At 36.1% G+C, this 22,768-nt stretch overlaps 1 protein-coding gene across 1 annotated transcript in view; it reads right to left on the reverse strand.

Moving 5' to 3' along the window:
• LOC117677330 (vitellogenin-1-like) overlaps positions 1-22,768 on the reverse strand; it is a 48,967-nt gene that overhangs the window by 15,670 nt on the left and 10,529 nt on the right. The window contains exons 7-22 of the mRNA XM_060689581.2: positions 22,175-22,319; positions 21,886-22,031; positions 21,621-21,786; positions 20,248-20,373; positions 18,957-19,163; positions 17,050-17,267; positions 16,858-16,958; positions 12,759-12,883; positions 11,168-11,257; positions 9,632-9,751; positions 9,209-9,395; positions 8,765-8,858; positions 8,453-8,638; positions 3,178-3,313; positions 1,502-1,715; positions 147-271 (exon numbers count right to left, since the gene is read on the reverse strand). Of these exons, the coding sequence (XP_060545564.2) occupies positions 147-271; positions 1,502-1,715; positions 3,178-3,313; positions 8,453-8,638; positions 8,765-8,858; positions 9,209-9,395; positions 9,632-9,751; positions 11,168-11,257; positions 12,759-12,883; positions 16,858-16,958; positions 17,050-17,267; positions 18,957-19,163; positions 20,248-20,373; positions 21,621-21,786; positions 21,886-22,031; positions 22,175-22,319 (2,386 nt within the window). The remainder of the gene's footprint in view (positions 1-146; positions 272-1,501; positions 1,716-3,177; positions 3,314-8,452; positions 8,639-8,764; positions 8,859-9,208; positions 9,396-9,631; positions 9,752-11,167; positions 11,258-12,758; positions 12,884-16,857; positions 16,959-17,049; positions 17,268-18,956; positions 19,164-20,247; positions 20,374-21,620; positions 21,787-21,885; positions 22,032-22,174; positions 22,320-22,768) is intronic.

A 22,768-nucleotide genomic window follows, 5' to 3' on the forward strand; every position in this document is an offset into this window, starting at 1 on the left:
TATGATACTTTAAGACATTGGTGTAACCCATAATGTTTAAAACAACACCAGCAGAACATCAAATGTTTACATATAGGCCATGTATGATGTTGGGAGGGAAACTTGGATGGTTACTATCTTACTATCCCCCTCCCCCAAATAAATACCTTGTTAAATTCGTCAATCGACATATCTTTTTCTTCATTTTTTAACAAATGCACCATCTGATCAGCAACACGAGCACCTCCTCGAATGGTGAATCGTAGCTTCTCAATTGGGACATTTGGATCAGCTGAAATTATTTTTATTATTGTAAGTGGAACTTATTGATACAATCATTGTTCACATATATATGAAAACACACACACACACACACACACACACACACACACACGTATGTATGCACACACATATAAACACTGTACTTTAGTGACATAGTAACACATAGAACCAGTGGCGAAATCCAAATTTTTTTTACTACCGGTTCTGTGGGCGTGGCTTGGTGGACATGGCAGCGGAAGGAAACTGCAAATCTCCATTTCCACCCCACTCCAGGGGAAGGATACTGCAAAATCCCCATTCCCTCTCCACTCCTGGGGGAAGGATATTACAAAATCTCTGTTCCCACCCCACTCTGGGGCCAGTCAGAGGTGGTATTTGCTGGTTCTCAAAATTTCCTCTACTGGTTCTCCGAACTGCTCAAAATTTTCCATTAATGGTTCTCCAGAACATGTCAGAACCGTGCTGGATTTCACCCCTGCATAGAACCATTTGAACTTTGATATTAATATGAGTTTAGCAATAGCAGGTAGCGGTGCCTACCTGATTTTGGCTACTCTTAAAGTAGTCATAGAATTGGGGCTGCTTAATACTTGAATATGAAACCACCAGGGATTCTAGGACTTTAGGCAAGCGTGGAGAGTCAAAAAAGCATATTGAAGAATGTATTGGCTAACCACTACCATATTGTTGCTGAGAATAATGGATATGTCATTATCAGAATCAACCTTGATTTGAGGGCACCTTTATCTTTGTCTAAAGATCCTACTAAGAACTAATGTAGTTCTAGGATATTATCAGTTTACTAGCCTAATTATCACTGTTCTCTCCTAATGCTATTTTTATCTGTTTGTGAAAAATAACAAAAAGTATAATACAGTATGCTGCATTATTAAAAAAGTTCTGGATTAAGGCTCAGCAATAGAGAACAATAACCCAGAACAGTAGTTAATTTAAGTCAGCAAGTGCTAAAAGAATTATTGCTAGGTTAACCAGTAGAATTTCACCATCTTTTTGAAATATACTACTGAATTTATGTCATTACTATATCATTTGCTTAACCTAATTACTATGAGTAAGTGTCATGTATTCTACCCTGCACTATGTGTCACAGTGAGATTTTCACAGATTAGAACACAACACTTAAAAGCACCATTTATATTACCTTTTTCCTGTGGCTTTTAAGTTTTTGATGTAAACTAGAAATTTAAACAAAATATATATACATATAAATATGACTTACATTCCTTGAGGGAGAATTTAAAAACATGTTCTTCAATGAAGTTGTGTACAGATCTTCGTGCAATACATGCAGTATTCATATTTGCCCAGTGAAAGCAAGCCTTACAACCAAATGTACAGGTTTCAAAGCACTTTGTTTGGTGAACTGATTCTAAATACTTTTTCAACGGTGCATCGAGATTTTCAGGTGATTTTTTTTCTGATGGAAGCGTGTCCTGGTTGGATAATGAACATATTCAGACACAAACTCGACATTAAACTTTGAAATGTTATTTCTGTTTTCCTTTTAGGTTTTCTAACTGTTTTTTTTATTGTTTTAATTGTTTTTAACCTGTAAAAATGAAGTTTTAATACTGTGTGTGACCAACCATACGCTAAATAAATAAATCAGACACATTTCTCCCCTCCACAGTTTATTTATTTCCCTGAAGGTAGCCATGTTACTTTGCTGTGTTTTGAGCAAAAACACAGTGTAAGTGATAGCTTAAAAGCTAACTATCTATTTAATTATAAAATGAGTTATATTACATTGGTTAATCTTTAAGGTACCATTAGATTCTTTCATATTTCACTCCTTTTGGTAAAGATGAATAATTCAAATGTGCCATGATTTAACTTGATTAAATATTACAGTCATTTTCTGGATGTTCATATAGAAGAAATGCAGCTATTGCGTCAACAATATAAATGATATGGGTCTAGGACTTTTCGTCTCTGACTCTTCATTCTCCTTGAGCGTTTCTCCCTGGGCGATTCTCTCCCAATTTATCTCCTCAGCTGGCACACCTCCAGCTTTCACGCTGGGGGATGGCTCACCATCCACAGGAGATAAGTCGGGGGAGAATCGCCTGAAGAGAATGAAGAGTCGGAGACGAATAGTCCCATTCCGAAATGATATCTAATTTTCTGTTCTTGTAGCCAGTAATGGTCAATCCAGTGCTATCAATACTGATTAGTTATTATTAATTTCTTAACACAATTAACTCTGAATCAAATCTTGTAGGCTTTAATCACAATTAACCTTAATTGGATCAGAATGTATTCAATTTATTTATCGTTAGGTACTAGATACCTGAATTCTTGATCTAAGAAAATAAAAAGGCTGAGTGTTCTTAGAAGTCTCTAGGTTAATATTATATTATGTGTAATACAGGTTTAGTCCTCGACTTACAATAGTTCATTTAGTGATCATTCAAAGTTGCAACGGCACTGAAAAAAGTGACTTGTGACTATTTTTCAACTTACAACCTTTGTAGCATCTCCATGATCATGTGTTCAAAATTCAGATATTTGGCAACCGGTTCATCTTATGACCTTTCCTCTGTCCCAAGGTCACATGATTTGCAACCTTTTGACAGGCAAAATCAATGGGGAAGCCAGATTCACTTAACAACCGTGTTACTAATTTATCAATTGCAGTGATTCCCTTAACAAGTGTGGCAAGAAAGGCGGTCAAAACTCACTTAACAAATATCTCACTTAACAACTGAAATTTTGGGCTCAATTGTGCTTGTAAGTCAAGGACTACCTGTATAATACAATGCATGCTTTAATTATTGCTAGTATCTCGGTGGGAGACGGGGAACAGGAAACAATAAAAATAAATTATTTCATGCCATTTCTATTGCATATAAGATCAGCAAACAAATAAACATTGGGAAATCCAATATGATTTACCTTTCTTTCATCCCCTTCTGTTGTTGACGTATCAAAGGACTCCACTACTGTTCTAGACTGATTTTCAGGGAAGGAAACAGGAGTTGACACAGCAGCTGCCTCTTCTATATTGCTTGTGATAGCAGATGTCTTCAATCTGCAGGAGAAACAAAAACATAGGGAAGGTTGCTTTAGAACAGGGCTGTCAACCTTGTGGCCCCTGGGCTGGATGCATCACGTGCTGGTCACACCCGGTTTAGTGAAGGGGGAAAAAATCCTGATAGAGATAATTCAGATTAACAGAGTTGGAGGGGACCTTTGCAGGTCATCTAGTCCATCCCCGTGCCCAAGCAGGAGACCCTACGTCTGCCGCTACCTAGGATTGAACTCACAACCTCCTGATTGTGAGGCAAGAGCTCGACCTCTAGGCCACAGCAAGAGATACATCTTATAAAACCGAACTGATGACAAACACCCTTCCTTCCATTTTGCTTCACCAACTCTTAACATGACCAGTTGTGAAAAATTAAGTTGGCGTGGCCTGAAGTTGTTTTTAAATTTAGGAATAGAAATGGTTTCTCGTTCAAACTTCTAAGAGATTCAATCACAGCACTGGGATTTCACCAACCCTTGCTTTTGTAATTATAAAGCAGAGACTGTACAATCCAGGCAGAAGGGGGAAAAAATGATGAGATGAAATTATTTTGCTCGGTTAAAAAAATAGACATTAACTCATCACAGAATTCCCCATGATAATTCTCTGAGAATTTCCATTATTGCAAATTAGCTAATCTGGTTGCTTGGTCTACAGGATCCCATGCTGTAGATCAAGTTCTTTATTCTGCTATAGTACAGTAAATGACTCTTTGTTAATTATTTAAATAGCTTAAATAATTAATTCGGATGTTGCCTGCATTATATTAGGACTCTCAGAACTTTTAGCCAGAATTGCTCTATTCTGCAGCCATGACTGTATATGGTTTATACCCTTCATATACAAATATGGTTGATTAATGTTATCTAAAAATTTCAAAAATATAGGGCAAAAGCCTATAATGTAAAAAAAGTTCCGAAATAACTATAGATTTAAATGTATAATGTTAAAGATTTGCAAGATCGATTTCAGCACCACAAAGAAGAAATCAGCTCCATAAGAAGTTTATAACTACTTTTATTAATATTATCTATACTAAGAGAATCTTGTAAGTCTGACTGTGATTTCCTCCTCCTTCAAGTATCCCCCCCGCCTATGTACATGAATTAGGGAGGTATTTAGCTAATTCATGTACATATGGGGGAGGGGGGATACTTGCCTGAGTTGCTAGCTCATTCCTTCATCGTGTTTTGAATTTAAGCAATGTTCCCCCCCCCTTACTGCTTTGGTAATGAATGTGGCCTATCTCTGTCATCTTCCTTCCTTAGTACATACATGGACATATTCTCTTTGTCTCTCTCTCTCTCCACTTATGGTGTATCTTGAAAGCCACTGATGCCATTGCCTTAGGCTTGTTTTAGGAACAAAGACTGATGTTACCTGTCTGGCTGTGAACCGAGAGGCGATCCTTGTTCCCATGTTGAATGTGAAGTATTTCACATTCAGGGAAGAAAACTCAGAACCCCTCATCCTTTCTACCTGAAAAGTGGATTTGCATTCCTTTCATCTCTTCCTTTTCTCAGTGCCATGCTTCTGAATTCATAAGGTGTGCCGCCATTGCAATAAATAAACAACAGAGAACAAATAAGCTTTATTTTTTTTCTCCAAGTTCTCTCTTATTCATAATGGATATGATAACCACACCCTGCAGTAAGCTTAGCTAGAACATTCAGGAACTAAAAAAAAAAAATCCCTTAACTAAGATATACTTGGGAACAAGTTGAAGGGATCAAAGAAACTACAAATCAACTTGCATTATATGATGGCTCATCCAGGCAAAATAGATTAAAAGGAAGTGGCTTTCACATTTTTCACATTCAATAATTTAAACCATCCTCAAATCACAGGGTGTATATCTCCAGGCACAAATCATTGGCATTCTCACCTTCCTACTCCTGCTGCTTTTTCTTCCTTAGTCCTTTCTAATTTTTTTTAAGCCAATAGCCTAGCTTTATCACTTAACAATACTTAATGATCAATTCTTCCTCACTGAGAATGGGAAGCCAGCAAATCGAGTTGCATCACAGGGGACTCTAGTTGTTTTCTGCCAAATCACATAGCACAGTAAGAACAAGATGCCTGAGAGCCAAATATTACTGTTTCTTTGTGCTTTAGCAGAAAGAAAAAAAGTTACAAAGAAGGCCTAAAGGTAGAGTATGAAAGAGGATTTGTGATCTGTGATCCCGAGGGAGATATAAAAAGGGAACAATTGTACAATTCCTGACTACAAGAGGTGATTCTTTTTTCTTTTTTCTTTTAAAAATAGCAGTAGCATTTTGGATAGATACAATGCTGTGGTTTGCTTATTTTGTATTTATTCAACTGACCTGGTGGACTTCCAAACATTTAAATAATCAGTTCAAACTAGCATAGATGCTATGGCTGCTGGATTACTTTTGCTTGATGTGCAAATGACAGTCTGTACCTCAAAGAAGTGGCAAGATGAATAAATCTAAAAAAATAGTCACTGAATTTTGATGAGCCTTTATACACTCCATATTTTTGACAATGACTTGAAAGCTACAACTGGCACATCATGCAATGGCTGTAGAAATCTGATACTCCAACGTTATGGACTTTACAGTCCCTGTGGGGTTTACCAGAAAGCTTTCAGGGTCAATTCCTAGTATTGGTTGTTAGTTTTAAATCTCTCTCTATATATGTATGAGCTTTGGTGTCACAGTGGTTAAAGTGCAGTATTGTAGGCTAACTTTGCCCATTGCCAGGAGTTAGATCCTGACCAACTCAAAGTTGACTCAGCCTTCCATCCTTCCAAGGTTAATAAAACTGAGGATCCAGATTGTTGGGAGCAATATGCTGACTCTATAAATTGCTTAAAGAATGCTGTAAAGCACTATGAAGCAGTATATAAGAGCTATTGCTAATTTTGTTGCTTGTATCCTTGCGATTTATATTGATATTGATTGTTTCCTAGTATGATTTGATTGTTTATTGTACCATATGACTATCACTGGGTGTTGTACCCTGTGATTCTTGATGAATATATCTTGTCTTTTTATGTACACCAAGAGCATATGCACCAAAGACAAATTTCTTGTGTGTCCAATCACACTAAATAAAATAAAGAATTCTATTCTATTCTATTGCTATAGTGCTCAGATATATAAAGGACTGCTTGATCCAAATCAAAACTGTCTGCTTTATGAGAATGTCTACAAAAAGTGCTTTTTCAAAGTTGCACCCTGGAATGAAATGAGAAAAGAAATAGTAATCTTCTCATTATGCCCCCAGAAATTTGATTGGCTTCTTCTTTAGTGGCATTCAGGAAGACCTTGAACATTTGCCTTAGAAAGGATTTTGGTGCTTCAGTTGTATTTAGGAGTCACCATGTATTATTGTAGCTGTATTTTAATTGGTGAAGGGGACATGATGGCTCATGCTGAGCTTGTTGATCAAAAGGTCGACAGTTCAGCAGTTCGAATCCCTACTGCCGCATAATAGAATGAACTCCCGTTACTTATCCCAGCTTCTGCCAACCTAGCAGTTCGAAAGCATGTAAAAAATGGAAGTAGAAAAATAGGGACCACCTTTGATGGGAAGGTAACAGTGTTCTGTGCACCTTTGGCATTTAGTCATTCTGGCCACATGACGACGGAGATGTCTTCAGACAGTGCTGGCTCTTCGGCTTTGAAGCAGAGATGAGCACCACTCCCTAGAGTTGGGAACAACTAGCACATATGTGCGAGGGGAACCTTTACCTTATTTTAATTGGTATTCCAACTGGAATTCCAAACAAAGTATAATATGTTACTTGCTTAAATTACATTTCTTAAAATACCTGACATTATGCTTCAAATGCCTAGGAGATGATTGGTTGTAAGAATATATAAAAAGTTTCTAATGGCTGGGATCCAGCGGAGATCTCTCCCAATGACATGAAAGACATAATTTAGTCAAAACTAACCAAAAGGATAACTGATTTGGTTTGGTTTCCATTAAGTGACTATAGGCGAATAAGATATATTTTCTAAAATTAAAAGAAGTTTAAACTCCATGATCAGGTCTTGGAAGTAGTCAGAGGCAGAGTGAGGGGGAGGCAGGTAAGTAAGGGGAATTGGAAGAAGCCCCTAACCTTACTGAAGCTCAAGCTAGGAGACCAAAACAGATATGACTTAGATTGGAGTGTACGGTCATATAATAACATGAAATTCTCAGTTAATGACTGCAATGCGAAGTGCCAAGATTGCTGTCGTAAGTCATTGTGACCATGTGACACCTCATTTTATGATTGTGACAATGTACAGTAGCAATCTGTAGCCATAAATCAAGGACTACTAGTATCTTATATCATACCACCCCACCATATATATCATCCTATGATACCATTTTGTCTCATTTGCTTCTTGCAGAAATGAAGGAAGGTGTGTATTTTTCAGAAGTAGCCTTTCATGATGATCCATTTAGGAATGAGATAATGGATTGGATTGAAAACAACTCTAGTCCTTCTTTCTGCTATAATATATGAAAATATTTTCTGAAGAAGCAGGACACATTCCAGACATCATGAGTTTTATAACATGAAGATAAAGGAGAATATAGTAGAACCTGTTTCCCAGTCTTTCCTCTAATGGGAATTGCTGGCTTTCACGGAAGGAAGGAATTTTATGGAATGGAATTTTTGACCCAACAAATACTATGTCAATTATAATGTGTCTCCCAAATCCATGTACTGCTTTTTGAAGATGAAAAGGTCTGTGTCCAAAGTGGTTAAGAGAAAATACAGAATAAAATTTCAACACCCTCTTGATGTTCTTTTTTTTCATAAACAAACTTGACTCTAGTTAAGTTAAACTCTAGTTAAATTCTTAACTCTAGTTTATTTAAGAGATCTTGGAAAGCATAATTAATCACATTTGTGATCAATAACATAAACAAGACTCAGATGTGAACTGATACCATTTTAATGGCCTTGCAAACAAGATTTTAAACACTAAAATGAAAGCACTGCTTAAGTGTATTTCATGTGTATTTTTCAACAGCCCATAAACTGAATTTATTCTGGATAATTCTACCTTATTAAAACTGATTTCAATATAGCTACATCTAAATTTGCATACAAAAACTAGAAAAAGCAACAAAAAGTTTTTACTCATTTTTAGGCGTAACGTAACCAGAGCCTACCTTAGAGAAATTATGTCTGTTTCCTCTTTGCATGGTGGAAGTTCAAGTTTGAAGGTGTTTTCTTTAATATTCATAGCAACATCCATATTTATGGGGACATTTGCTGTCACTGTGGCCTTGCTTTCTAGAATGGCATGAATTTCAGGTGTAATAATTCCCATGCTTAAGATCATGTCCTTCGTCATCCTGCAACAGTAAAAACAACAACAGATTTTTCTGAAACATTGTAATGGTGAGGAATAAATGATACCAGGCATTTTTGCACGAGGTTCTTTTTACATGATGACTTTAGGTAACATTGATTGTACTTACAAAAGTCTCAGTCCAGTTTTCAGTTTGATATCACTGTTAATTATGTCAGGCCATGTGATTTGGGATGTTGGTTCTGGGGTCACCACTAACTGAACTGTTTAAATGAAAGAAAATAAATCAATGGATGCATTAATATTTGTTTTTTTATATATACTGCATATAAAAAGACTAAGAGGTAGTAGAATGGGATGGATTTCCTTTCGTATCCCTGCTCATAATCTAGCAAAACCAACTGGCTGCATCAGGTGATTGTGATCTGAATTTTTCTTTACTTTTTCTTTTTCTTTTCTTTATTTCTTATTGTTTCTTCTACCTTTTCTCTGCAATGTTATTGTTCAAAATCTTTAACAAAGATGGTAGTGTATGCATATGTACATGTACATGTTTGTATGTGCATATACATAGGTATATGTATTTAATAATGAATAAAACATATTGCCTTACCATCTCCAGCAATTTTTGTGTGAGCAATATGGACCAAACCTATTTGCCAAGGTAACCCAGTACAAGTTGGCACAACACGCTGGATTTCTGCAGACATGAAATATTTCTCCCACTGGATAGTTGGAAGATTTTTAAGGACATCTGTAACGTATTTTACCCAAGGAAGAGGGGCTTTTTCTTGATATGCCTGCAAAAAGTAGATTTGATTCATTTAAACAAAATCTGATAAACAGATGCAAATGTTATGAGAATAATTGCTTCCCAAAAGAAAAGCTTGCCAATAGTAGTACATCATAAGTCAATAATATTTAGCTATTATTAAAATAGGAATGTTAGATAATATTTAAAATATGAATGTTCAAGACCTTAAAAAATAGATACTAGTTCAATAGTAAATATGAAAACAGTATGTAAAACAGGCACCTGTAACATTTGTCGAATACTATCACCCTCTATACATGTAGTTCCAATTTCCTGTCCAAATATTTTGACATATCCTTCTAGATCAGGCAACTTATCTGTTGTGATTTTCTGGCCAGAAGGCTGTATGATAAGAAGTAGAAATTAGAATGTTTATTATTTACTTGACTCTGCATCCTGATTCTGCATTTATGTATACAGAGCATCATACAATAGCCTTTAAAAAAAAATCCGGTAGAAATTAAATAAAAATAAGCATCACAATAAACATAGATATTTATGAAAGGACCTCTATGGAAAAGCAGACTGAAAAAAAAACAACTGCAAACATCTGTGCTGACTTTCTTGCCTCCTATTTGAGCCCTCTCCTCAGCATCAACACTACAGAATTGCTTATAAAAGTTGCAGCCTTGAAAGAGGTGGGCAGAAGACATGGACGCCAAATAGAAGACACTTGTGTATTTTGGTAGCTCTGCAGTGGTAGAATAACAAGAAATAGAAAATAGCCAAATAAAATGAGGGTTTTTTTGACAGAGGTAAAAGCATCCATAAATGTATGTATGTATGTATGTATGTATGTATGTATGTATGTATGCATGTATGTAGAGGCACCAGGCTAGAAAGCAGGAGACCATGAGTTCTATTCCCAACTTAGCCAGGAAAGCCGACTTGGTACTAGTCTCTTTCCCTTAGCCCAACTTGCCTCATAAAGTTGTTGTTGTGGGGAAAATAGGAAGAGGAAGGTGTATGGAACATGTCCACTGCCTTGCATTATTTGTACAAATAATAAGGATGGGAAACAAATAAATAAAAGTATAGCAGTAGTAGTGATATTATACTTGCAGCAGGAATAGTATAATATAGCATGGAACTGCAGGTAATAGTATAGAATGCAGTATGATAGAAGCAGACGTAGTAGCATATAGTATAGAAAACATTGTATTCAGTGGTGGGTTGCCCCGGTTCAGACCGGTTCGCAAGAACCGGTAGTAAAACCGGTGGGAGGCTCCGCCCACCGCCCTGGATGTCATCATCGGCGATCTATGCATGCGCAGAAGCTTTGATCCCATTGCTAACCGGTAGTAAAGATAAGTAGAACCCACCCCTGATTGTATTGCATAAGTAGAATAGAGATAGAGTATAGTATAATGCAGAAGACATAGAAATTTTTTGCAGATATATGTTTGTATCTTTCAGCAATTCCTTATAAGGAGATATAAGAATCCAACTGTCTACAGTCTAGTCTTTTTGAGTTTGGGTCAATCAAACAGGATATATAGTTTAAAAAGAACCTGTGACAACCCCTTACTAAAGAACTGAGAACAGAGCTGCAGAAGGCAAACCTTACAGGATTTTTAAAAAAAGAAGACAAAAACTGTCTGATTTTGGAAGTACTGACTAGTCTTGAAAATTCCATTGATGGAAAAACAATAGACTCCTCTACACATTTTAGGTAGATTAACATGGGAGGTATTATCCTTAGGAAAAGAAAAAGCCATTAGGAAACATTCAGAGCATAATTAACTGCTGGCCATTTACCTCTCTCTGACGTTGCTGTGAATCATGACCTTTGCTAATTTGATGCAGAATCTCTTTGATTTCCTTTATTCTTTGTATTTGAACTCCGATCTATATTGGAAAGAATAATACAGCTGGGACAATAAATCTACATAAATGTGAACAGTGTATTGTTTTAAATAAAATATTAATATTAAAAATATTAAATAAAATATTTTCATTTGCACTTCTGAAAGTGTCTGGTTTGGCACAGCAACCAAGCGAGACAGACACAGATTCCAACGGACAGTTAAGATGGCATAAAAAAATAATTGCAACCAGCCTGCCTTCCATTGAGGACGTATATACTGCACGAACCGGAAAGAGGGCTGTGAAAATATTCACACACCCCTCACATCCTGGACATAAATGGTTTCAACTTCTTCACTCAAGATGACCCTATAGGGCATTGCACACCAAAACAACCAGACCCAAAGACAGTTCCATCCCACCGCCCATGCTATCACTCTATTAAACAACTAATTCCCACAACACTGTCTATGCCCTGAGATGTCAAACCACTTAGTAGGGCTTTATTACTTCTTATTCTTCTCACATGTCCTATTTCCTTAGATTGTTATGACTGCAACTTTGACGCATCTCACAATTTATGTTGATTGATTTTATTTGTTATCCTATTATGATTTATGTTGATTGCTTTAGTATCCTACGACTATCACTGAATGTTGTATCTATGATTTTTTATGGTTGAATTTTATGACTATGATTATCACTTGTTGCTTGTCTGTACACTGAGAGCTTATGCACCAGAGACAAATTCTTTGTGTGTGTCCAATCACATCTGGCCAATAAAGAATTTCTATTCTATTCTATTCCTCCAGCTCCCTAATCATTTTTGTTGCTCTTCTCTGCACATATTTGAAGCATTGTCACATGGAAGAGGAAATGAAGTTATTTTCTATTTTTCCACAGGGCAGGATTCTATTCTATTCTATTCTATTCTATTCTATTCTATTCTATTCTATTCTATTCTATTCTATTCTATTCTATTCTATTCTATTCTATTCTATTCTATTCTATTCTATTCTATTCTATTCTAAATAGATCCATAACCTGCAGTATATTTAAAGACTCTACAATGTCTCTGCATTTAGAAAATCCCACAAAGGGAGACATTTTTACTTAAGAATGGCTTAACTGAAAATATAATAAAGAAAAGCTATGTATAGGTTTTGAGGTCCATGCATCTCCCCTCCTACTTTTTAAAACATCAAATAATGCACAGATGAAACCAATGCTAAATAGGTTTTTTTTTAAAAAAAGAATAAATACATGAAAGATTCATTAGTAATATACAGGTCACTTAATGTTGACTTCAGAAGAGTACAATTATCAGTTGAAAAACAAGGTACAGCTAAATAAAAACAACTGTATTTTCAGTATGAATTTCAGTATAAGAAATGAACATTAAGAAGTATAGGTTACAGTTTTTATGTTTGTTGTCAGCATTCTCAATACATTAGAAAGAAGTGTGGGTAGGAAACAAAAAAAAAGCAGGAACTTTAATTTATAATTCTGTTCAACAGATAATTATGGTTCTATATTTAAATACCTCCAATGGAGAAAATATGCTGCCCATGAAGAGTGCCTTGAAATGGGTCATTATAAATGTTGGTTGCGTATTCTCTTCTTCATGAAGAAACATTGAATTCATTCCCAGACGAGCCTTGTAAATTTCTGACAAGATAGATAATCCAGTAAAACCAATTATTCCAAAGTCGAAAATAAATACTTAAGTTTGGGCTTTAATTGCTGGGTGCAACTTATGAAATGGCCACAAAGTCTATAGCATGTATAAAACAGTCTGTTATAACAATGTTGGACAAGTGGAACTTCCACGCATATTCCCCACTACTCTGCCCTGGTTAGCCACCATTAGCAATACTATAGTTCAAAAAGGTTAGGGACAAATCAGAGCAAATTCAGAGTAGGAATACCAAGATAGTGAAAGGCTTAGACCAAGCACAAGGAGAAATAATTAGAGGATCTAGGTATGGTTAGAAAAAGCAGGGGAGATATGAAACCAGTCTTCAAATAACAGAATAACAGAATTGGAAGGGACCTTGGAAGTCTTCTAGTCCAACTTCCTGCTCAAGCAGAAAACCCTATACCATTTCAGACAAGTGTCCAATCTCTTCATAAAACCTCCAGTGTTGGGTAGGAAACAACTTCTGGAGGCAAGTCATTCAACTGATTAATTGTTCTGTCAGGAAATTTTTCCTTAGTTCTTGGTTGCTTCTCTCCTTGATTACTTTCCATCCATTGCTTCTAATTCCGCCTTCAGGTGCTTTGGAAGGTAGGTTGACCCCCTTTTCTTTGTCGCAGCCACTTAGGTATTGGAACATTGCTATCATATCACCCCAAAGTCCTTTTTTCATTAAACTAGATTCCTGCAGCTCAGTTCCTGCAACCGTTCTTTGTATGTTTTAGCCTCCAGCTCCCTAATCATTTTTGTTGCTCTTCTCTGCACATATTTGAAGCATTGTCACATGGAAGAGGAAATGAAGTTATTTTCTATTTTTCCACAGGGCAGGATTAGAAACAAAAGATTATTAAAACCACAAGGAAGTGGGATTAGGTTAGATCTCAGGAAGAACTTTTGTACATCAGTAAAACAGGCTGCCATTATACTAGACAGCTTCAAACAGAGGCTGGATGGTAGTCTGTTAGATATGCTTTAGTTGATCTTGTACTGAATGGAGTGTTGGATTAAATTACCTCTAAAGTCTCCTCTGACTGTATGATTATATGATTTGGGCTTGGCATTCTCCACTAATGAAGGAGAATATATTTAAATCTCATAGTTATTCTGGATGAAAGATGGGAAACTAGTTATAAGGGCATGATAATGGAACATATTCTCTATTTCTAGAATGGCATAGATTTCTTGATGTCTACATTCCAAAATGCCTTGGGATTGTTGATTTTTGCAAGATTTGGGACCTGAGTTGTGACCAACTGACATGTATAATATGGCATAATATTCTCTGAATCCATACATTTACATGTACTAGTGGAAAAATATATCCATTATTCTTATATTATACATACATACATACATACATACTGTTGATCATATTTATATTATATTGTGAATATTAATAGAAGGGATGAGAAAACCATGATAGATTTACCATTTTTGCTAATGCTTTTCAAGCCATAATACAAATGTTCTGGTAAAGATAAATGGCATTGCTGAGCCAAATGATTCTTAAGAATTTATGTTTCTAGTAATAAATGCTGTACAGTCAAAGACATTGGCATTAATAGTTTAACAATCATTATCAAGCAAAAGCTCCTGATTATGAAATAGGTGGTGTATCAGTGGTGGGTTGCCCCCGGTTCGCACCGGTTCTATAGAACTGGTAGTAAAACCAGTGGGAGGCTCTGCCTACCGACCCCAACGACATCAAAACGCTTCTGCGCATGCGCAGAAGAGCACGCATGCACTCTCAATTCTCTCACGCATGTGCACAGTCCTGCTGCCAACCGGTAGTAAAGGTAGTAAAGGTAACCCCTGGTATGTCACGAAATATCCAGTATTCCTAATTGGAATTCATTTTTCTGTTTCCTTTCACAGACTTGGATCCAGATAATGTTAGAAGAGCCCCATTTTTTTAGAAAAAAGATAGAGAAGGTAATATCTATATAACCCCTTCCTATATTTGGGGAAAAAAATACCTTTTGGAGGGTTAGAAGCTGCTAGTGTTGTGTAAAAAAAAAATGATTAGGATCTGCAGGTAGAAAGAAGGAACCAATCACATTTTTCCCCTGCAGCAGCTCCACTGGATTCCATAAAAGAATAGAATAGCAGAATAGCCGATCTGGATCCAAACCATACTTAGTTAAAGGAATAATAGAACTGTACATGGCTGATAAAGTTACATATAAAACGCAATGTTATTTCATGCATATGAGCATTCTTTAGAGGGCACAAAGGTCATCTGGCTTTGGCATTCCTGAAAATACAGCTGGGAGAAAGCAGGTCTGAATAATGCAAATAACGTTGGTCTCAGCTTTATGTGTGCTACTTAGTTTTATATCATGAAATTAATGAAATGGTCATGTAATGTCACTCCAGAAAATCTGTAATGTTGCCTGAAATGGCACTAATTGAACTACTTGAATTGTAATAATGAATTCCACTTCTAAAAAAAAAAAAAAAAAGGCAGAGAGAAGGTTTTCTTAAGCTGCATGTGCAAAGTTTTCAGGTATGTTTTGACCTCTTTCTTTCTCTGGATGTAGGTAAATTTCTGGGATTTTCCCAACAATTTAGTGCTATGAAAGTTCTTTATATGCAGGGCCTAGTAGAGCTTCCTTTTCTATAGATGGGTTGTGTCCATATTGTGAAGTGCACTGGTCTGAGACTGGCACCATTCCTGGTGTCCCAACGTTGTTATGACCTTGGGTATAGTTTGAGAAGCTAAACCATTAACTAAGGGTTAGTCTTGGTTCTAGACCAGTGGTTCCCAATGTGGGGCCCACTCCCCACAGGGGGGCAATTTGATTTTTAATGGGGGAAATTTGAATCTTGTTTAAACCAAGTTAATGGCCTTTTAGGCTTCCTCCACATGGGTAGAGTTCATTTTTTGAGTAAAGTAAGAATTATATGTCATGGGGGGGGGATCAGGATTTTAGAGATGCTTAGGTGGGGCATGGCCGAAAATAGGTTGGGAACCACTGTTCTAGACAAACAGACTATTCACCTTTGATTTTCCCTCTACTGCTGTAGCAAGAATTCATTCCTCATCTCAAATCATTCAAAACTCAAGTAATTTTTACCATGCCTTGGTGGCCCTGACATCTGCCAACCACTTGGAGATTTGCTAAATTCCTTTTTGCTGCTATTTCAAGTATTATTATTTTTTCTGGAGACAAACAGCAGATGCAGTAAGAAAAGAAATTGACTATTTATGTTCCACTCTTCCATTGAGTGGAAAGAGTGCTGGCTAGTGATACTGGAAGACAGAACAACAGGCACAATTATGCAGTGAGACAATCCTGCAGAAAATGATGTGATAGACCTGAATGGGTTTTGTGCAGAAAGGCTTGGTTGATTGACCAAACTTTGTCAATAAAGGAGAATATTTGTAGATCAGGATTGAAATGAGTGGTCCTTGGGGCTTTCTGAGCTTGCTTGTTTTCTTGTAGACATTTCATTACCCTTACTAGACTAGCTAGCACTGATGATGTTACCTAGTTAATGATAATGAATCGTCCGCAAGAAAACAAGCAAGCTCAGGGAGCACCAAGGACCCCTAACAGCTTTATGTTCAAGAAAAAAAAAATCTAGAATTAGAGCTCCTTAATATTACCCTTATTAAAAGAAACAATTTTAGTAAATGTTGTCAAGACTGCTGCACTCCAGTGTGCTAACTGTAGGCTATACAAAGGTGCTCAGGGGTGGGAGGGTGCCAGTTGCAAGTTTTAAAAAAACTCTCTGTCATTCAGCCCTAGGAAGCAGGCAATGGCAACCCATTTTTGAAATCTTGTCAAGAAGACTCCAAGGACCAGTCCAGGCAGGTACCCACCCACCAGGAGTCAAGATTAATTTCAAAGTGGCAAAACCAAAATCAAAACCCTACAGAGAGGCATTTTAAGTCACCGTTTGGTTAGCGATATATAATAATAGAAGACGATATGTTGCTTACCATCAAAGTACTCAATGTTGGAATATCTGCTGACCAAATAACCAGCCCATCTTTGACTTTTTTCCGATAGTATTTTGAGAGCCATCCTGTAAGAAGGAGCCCTGAAAGAAAAAGGATAGATCCACCAAGGTTCACATTGAAGTCTACTCTTTGTCACTTGTGGTTAAAAGCATTTTTTAAAATGAGACTTACATCACTAGGAATTCAGGAGATCTGCTATCAGCTATTGTGCTGAGGTACATGAAGACAAAGTTTTCAACCTGTATACTAGGCTCATGTAACATTGCATTAGCTAAGGTCATCAGGACTGGGAAAGTAGGTTTTAATTCCAGAAGGACAAAGGCAGCACATGTGCGGACAAGAGGAGCAATTTTGTAATTCTTGATTATTGGAAGTAAAATTCCTTGTACCTGTGCAAAATAGATAGGAAATATTAGAGTTGTGCAAAGACCATCTGATACATTCATGGTCCTTGAAAATAAACAGATACATTTTATGTTAATATGGGGTTGGGAGCCCATTCTTGCTTGTTCCTGATTAAGGGCTTCAACTGGAAATGCCATATTTGACTTCTCCTTATCTAGAATGGGGAAAAAAAAGACACAGTGTTGCTGTACTGGAAAGAGAGACGACTAAGGGCACTAATATCTTTCTTTTCATTACTAGCAAGTTGAGATGCCTGATGCCACTTTGTGTCATATGTTGAGATGGATGAGTCTAGAAATCAAATAAATAAACAAACAAAGAAAAAAAAATTTTTCCCAGAAAAGTTTTCCTCCTTGGGGTGTGTGTGTTAAATTTCATAGAAACTTGTGTTGAGAATTTGTGTTATAGTCTATATTTTCGCTTACTTTTCTTCACCAGAAAGAGATGAAATTTACAGAGATGTATAGTTAATACAAGAGGATGAAATAAGCCCCAGGAAAATGTTGCAAGGTTTCCAAGTTGCACTATTTTTGACCATAGCGAGGATTATTTTAACAGCAAGAGCGAAGCTTTTTTTAAAATTTGATTCGTTCTCCATTGCCATCTGCCAACTGTACAATTTTGTACAGTTAATAAGAAAAATAAACAAATGATTTATGAAGGGGTTTAGCAAGCACGAGAGAATTCAGCAGCAACTAATGCCACAAAGTAAAAATGGACTTCGACCAACATAAAATAGTGGCATTTAATTGTGGTACTTAATGTAAGGGGAAGGGAGGAGGAGAAAAGATAGGAAATGGGTGGAGAAAGGTCATGCTGATTAGACAAAAGGATTGTTAGTCCCTGAATTCAATATTTCCTCTTCTTGTCTTTGCCAAAGATTTATATAATCAAATGCTTTTTGGTGACTTAGTACAACTTTCCCCATCTTTTGTCTATCTAAGGCATAAACAGAAACAGAATAGAAATCACCCAGTGTGACTCTTCCCACTAGGCTGAACTGTTAAACTCCCTAAAGGAAGTGAGGATTTTGAATGAGATATGAGTTAGGAAATATTTTCCTATCACAAATGAGTTAAAGAGTATGCAAATAACCGCATTCCATGCCTGGCCTAAAGCAAGTATGTAGTTGGGGCACAGTCCTGTAGTTGGCAAGAAACATGGAGGTGTTTTGCGTAAGAAACTATGTGTGTTCAAAAATCATACCCAACTAATATTTAGGTGCTATTCTCTTTCATTTACTGAGAAAAGAACCTTCAGGATATTTCAGCTCTTTGGGGGAAAATGGCAGAATAATTCAAAGTGATTGTGTTGCCTTCCTCTAACATTATTTTTTTTCCCGTGAAAGCAGGAATAATGGCTTCAAACTTATACAAGGAACCCCAAAGGTGACTCCATCAGCGAATTTGTCTTTTTTCCCCCATTCACTTTTTTAAGGAAAATTCCCAGGCAATGTGGACAGAAGAGACTTATATGCTTTGTTTCTCTCCACTGGAAAATATTTTGGCCTAATACAATAAACTACAACACATAATTATGGTACATAATTACGGGTCAACTTATGTTCAACCACTTGCTCCATGATATTGTTAATGTAATAATCAAACAAAACCAAGCCAATTAACCATCCTCCCCTCCTCCAAAAAACAAAAACCAAAACCCACACTACTTACTCGTATAGGATCTTTTTGGCCAGGATTTCTTAGAGCCATGATAGCAGTCTGTTGAACTCTAACATCAGAGGGAACAGCAGATTGCAGATACTTCATAATGGGTTTCAAGACAATTATGTGTCTCACATTTCCAAATGTTTTCAAAGCCAAGACACTTGCATCTATGTCAGATGATCTTATGGCTGTAGTTGCAAAATCAATCAGAGGCTGTGGAAAATATTGTGTTATAGTAAACCTGGTGCAGTGTTATGGATAGTTAGTAGTTCCAATCAAGAATACAAGTGCACAAGGTACTCTTGTGAGTATCTCCACAAGTGGGAAAGGCATAGCTATTTCTTTGAATAACATCTGGATGGAGCGATACATAAAATAATAGTCATCTATTATTATACGCTCTTGGTTTAGATGAGTTCATTTGGCTAAATGTAGATACATAATTCCAGATAGTTAAATTGGCCACTACAGGGTATCCTTAAAAAAATGCAATATGGTTCTTAAAAAGTAAAGGATTTACTTATATCAAATGTTAACTTGATGTGATTTTACAATCAAGTGAAAAATGGTATTGTAGCACCAGATAATAGATGCCCATAACTGTCTCTTCTAATAACTCTAGAACATATTTTATATATGTTTACAAACATACGTATATATGTATGTATGTATGTATACAGTATATGTATATACATACATACTGTATGACTATTTGTAAACATATATAAAATCATGCATAAAATCAGTATGTTTCCAATGCTAGTGTACAACAACATAAACTTCAATATAAATTAAAAATGTATGGAAAGCAGTGATAATTATTTATTCTAGCTGCTAACAATAATATAGATGTCCTACAAAAATAGCAAAATTCTTCTTTAGAGGCAATATTAAGGCATACATAACTGGCACATTTACTATTGTTTTTAATTAAGCAATGGAATCTTATATTTATTTTTTAAAAAAGAGACAATAATAAGAGTATTCATAAAAATACTTTATAAAAGAAAAGAACAAGTCATATAAAACTTTCATGAAAACTTATTAGGCAAATATGCCATATAAATGTTAAACGTTTTCTGCTGTTCTCACATTACCCCCCTCCCCCGGTTCTGGTTGGCGTTAACAATTCTGATGCCAGTGAAGCAAAAATCTCATTTTAATGTTTTGTAGTAACCCCTGAAAACTATTCAACAGAGGTATTTTCATTTGAAAGTTCCTTCATCTGAGCTGAGTTAGCACTCTGGAGCTTAAGGATTTTTAGGTGAAGAAACAGAATTGAAACTGGGCAATGTACCTTGAGATATTTGTCGGGGATTGTGTTTGAGACAGCATAGTATCTGGAAAGTAATGATCCATAGGAGAGACAGATGGAAGTACGATAGAGGCTCTTTGGACCTTTAAGAACGTCTATCATAATGGCCTGTGGAAAGAATATTCGGCTGTTACTATAACTGAGTAGCAAAGGCAGTTGCAATTACAAAGCGGAAGGTTTGCTTCTATTTAACATGTGGCTCTGTAACTTTGATACAAGTACACATGAGATCAGAGTCAGAAATGAAAGATCAAAATATAAAGCAATTACGCTGCTTAGCATCTGTAAAATTGTCTATGGTGTTTATATCTTACCACGTAAGATATCTTACAATGTATTATCCCAATATTTCCTGTAAGAACTGATCACTTTTTCCACATCACAGATGAGTGGCTTGCCCAAAGCCCTGATTTATGAGTTTATGACAAGGCTTCATTTAAACAGACAAACAAACAAACAAAGAAAAAGATAATCTGGCTCAGTTTCTTGAGCCGACTCAGATATAAGTCAGCAAAGTATTTCCAAGATCTGATAAAGAGACTTGAATACAGTTAAGAACAATTTCAGGACAAATTTTCTGCAATATCTGCAGCATTTTGAAGAACATTCCATTAGATGGTGTCAGTGCCCCAGGCAAGCATGTCAATAATTACAGACTTATACATGGAGAATCACCATAGTTTTTTTGCAGAGAGTATTATCATTTTAGAAGGATAGAATATGAGTTTCTTTAGAGTGACAGCTTTCAGATATGTTAGAATTGCAGCTGCTATAGTTTCCAGTCAGCATAGTCAAAAGAACGTGCTAAAGCCAATTTAAGAATAAAGCAGAATAAGCTTTAACCATATATTTTCTTTTTCGTTTCTTTTTTTTCATATTTTGTATAGCACTCAGGTTTCTGCATTTCACCTTGCAGTTTGCCTTAGCTTTTACACAAGATAGAAATTCATGATTTGGTCTATGATGGTGGAAGTGCAAATTCTAATCAAATTATTAGGAAAGTTTGTTTTAGATGAGTTGGTTGACCCTTATAGCCTTACAGATGATCCATTGCAAAGGCTGAGTAGGGAAGCTGGGAAATATGGTTCAGCAACAGCTTCGGCATCTGCACTGAATTTCATTCAGGCTAGTGTCACTCAAGATATGGAGAGTGAATTTAGAGGCTAGAAGTTATTTGTAAATCTGTGGGAAAGCCAACATGCATGCATTGTCACATTTTAGCATTCCCCTCAATTATTCTATTCAATCTTCCACAAACAGAGTTTTGGTTGTAAGTGTACTACTGCTTATAATAAACAGTTAACAACTTTAACATCATCATAATAGCAACAGCAAGAACGACTGCAGTATTTTACCATAGCTTCTTCGACGACTTCTTCAGATGCATTGCAGAAATGGAAGAAGACAAGCAATGTTTGGGCTGCTTCAATCGTGCTGATCTCTTGTTGAGCTATTTTGTGCCCCACATATTTTAGCCCCTTTGAACTACCCGCAGCAGAGATTAAATCCAAAATGATGGGTCTGTGGAAAAAGGAGAAATAATGTTTGAACTGTGATTATTTGGATTTAAATATTCAAATTTGGTTTTCAAGAGTAAAATAACTTCCTGTTTTATCTTACCTATATATTGCCTGGCCATAATAGTGGTCAAACACTTCAGAATAATTAATTTCATTTTCTGTCCGCAAAAGGTTGACCAGATGCAGGAATCTTTTACCATCTTTTGGGACATTTTCATTTGCCAGGTAATGCAATCCATCCTCGATCTGTTGGATAAAGGTTTTTTGGGGGGTGGGTTAAAAAAAGCAACCACTAAACTTCAAAACATTTTCAGTTATTGTTTCATCACTGAACCAAGAATATTTACATGGAAGCAGAAACCCATTTGCATTCTAACCTTTAAGCTTACCTCCTTGTTTTGGTTCTTGATTTTTGATAATGGAACAGGAAGTAGAGGACCATTTTTAAAACTATATAGAAGTGACCCGTATTTCTTCAAGTTAGAAGGTATTTGTGGCAAGCGGCTGTGGGCTTCATTGAGTTCCAGTTTTTGCCTAAAGAATGAAGATACAATGAAATTAAGAGAAAACAAATTATGAACACTGGTTATGGTTTTGTCCTTGGTTACCAGCTGGTTTTTGTTTTGATAAAAATCAAAACAAAAATCTAGGTACTTCGATATTGCGCTCATCTTTTAATACAAATAGTACTTGATCTACAGGTCATAAAATATTGCTGAAACTTCAAAACTATGCTATTATGAGATAGCAGTTCACACAATGTATATAATTTTAGTGGGTCTGTAAATCAACATGGCTCTCCTTAAAAATTAATTCTAAGCCACAGAATTAAGGTATAGTAATTTACCTTAATTAATATTGAACCAGTTTTGTATTATTCAGTATTTATTCAAAAAAGAAGTAGATGTGTCATGTAACAGGGTGGGCCATTAATGTTATCCTTTAGTAATCAAAATCTTTGTACATCAGCCAATACTTTCAAC

This window comes from Pantherophis guttatus, chromosome 3, assembly GCF_059756535.1.
Source record: "Pantherophis guttatus breed Tessera chromosome 3, ASM5975653v1, whole genome shotgun sequence".
Lineage (NCBI taxonomy): Eukaryota > Metazoa > Chordata > Lepidosauria > Squamata > Colubridae > Pantherophis > Pantherophis guttatus.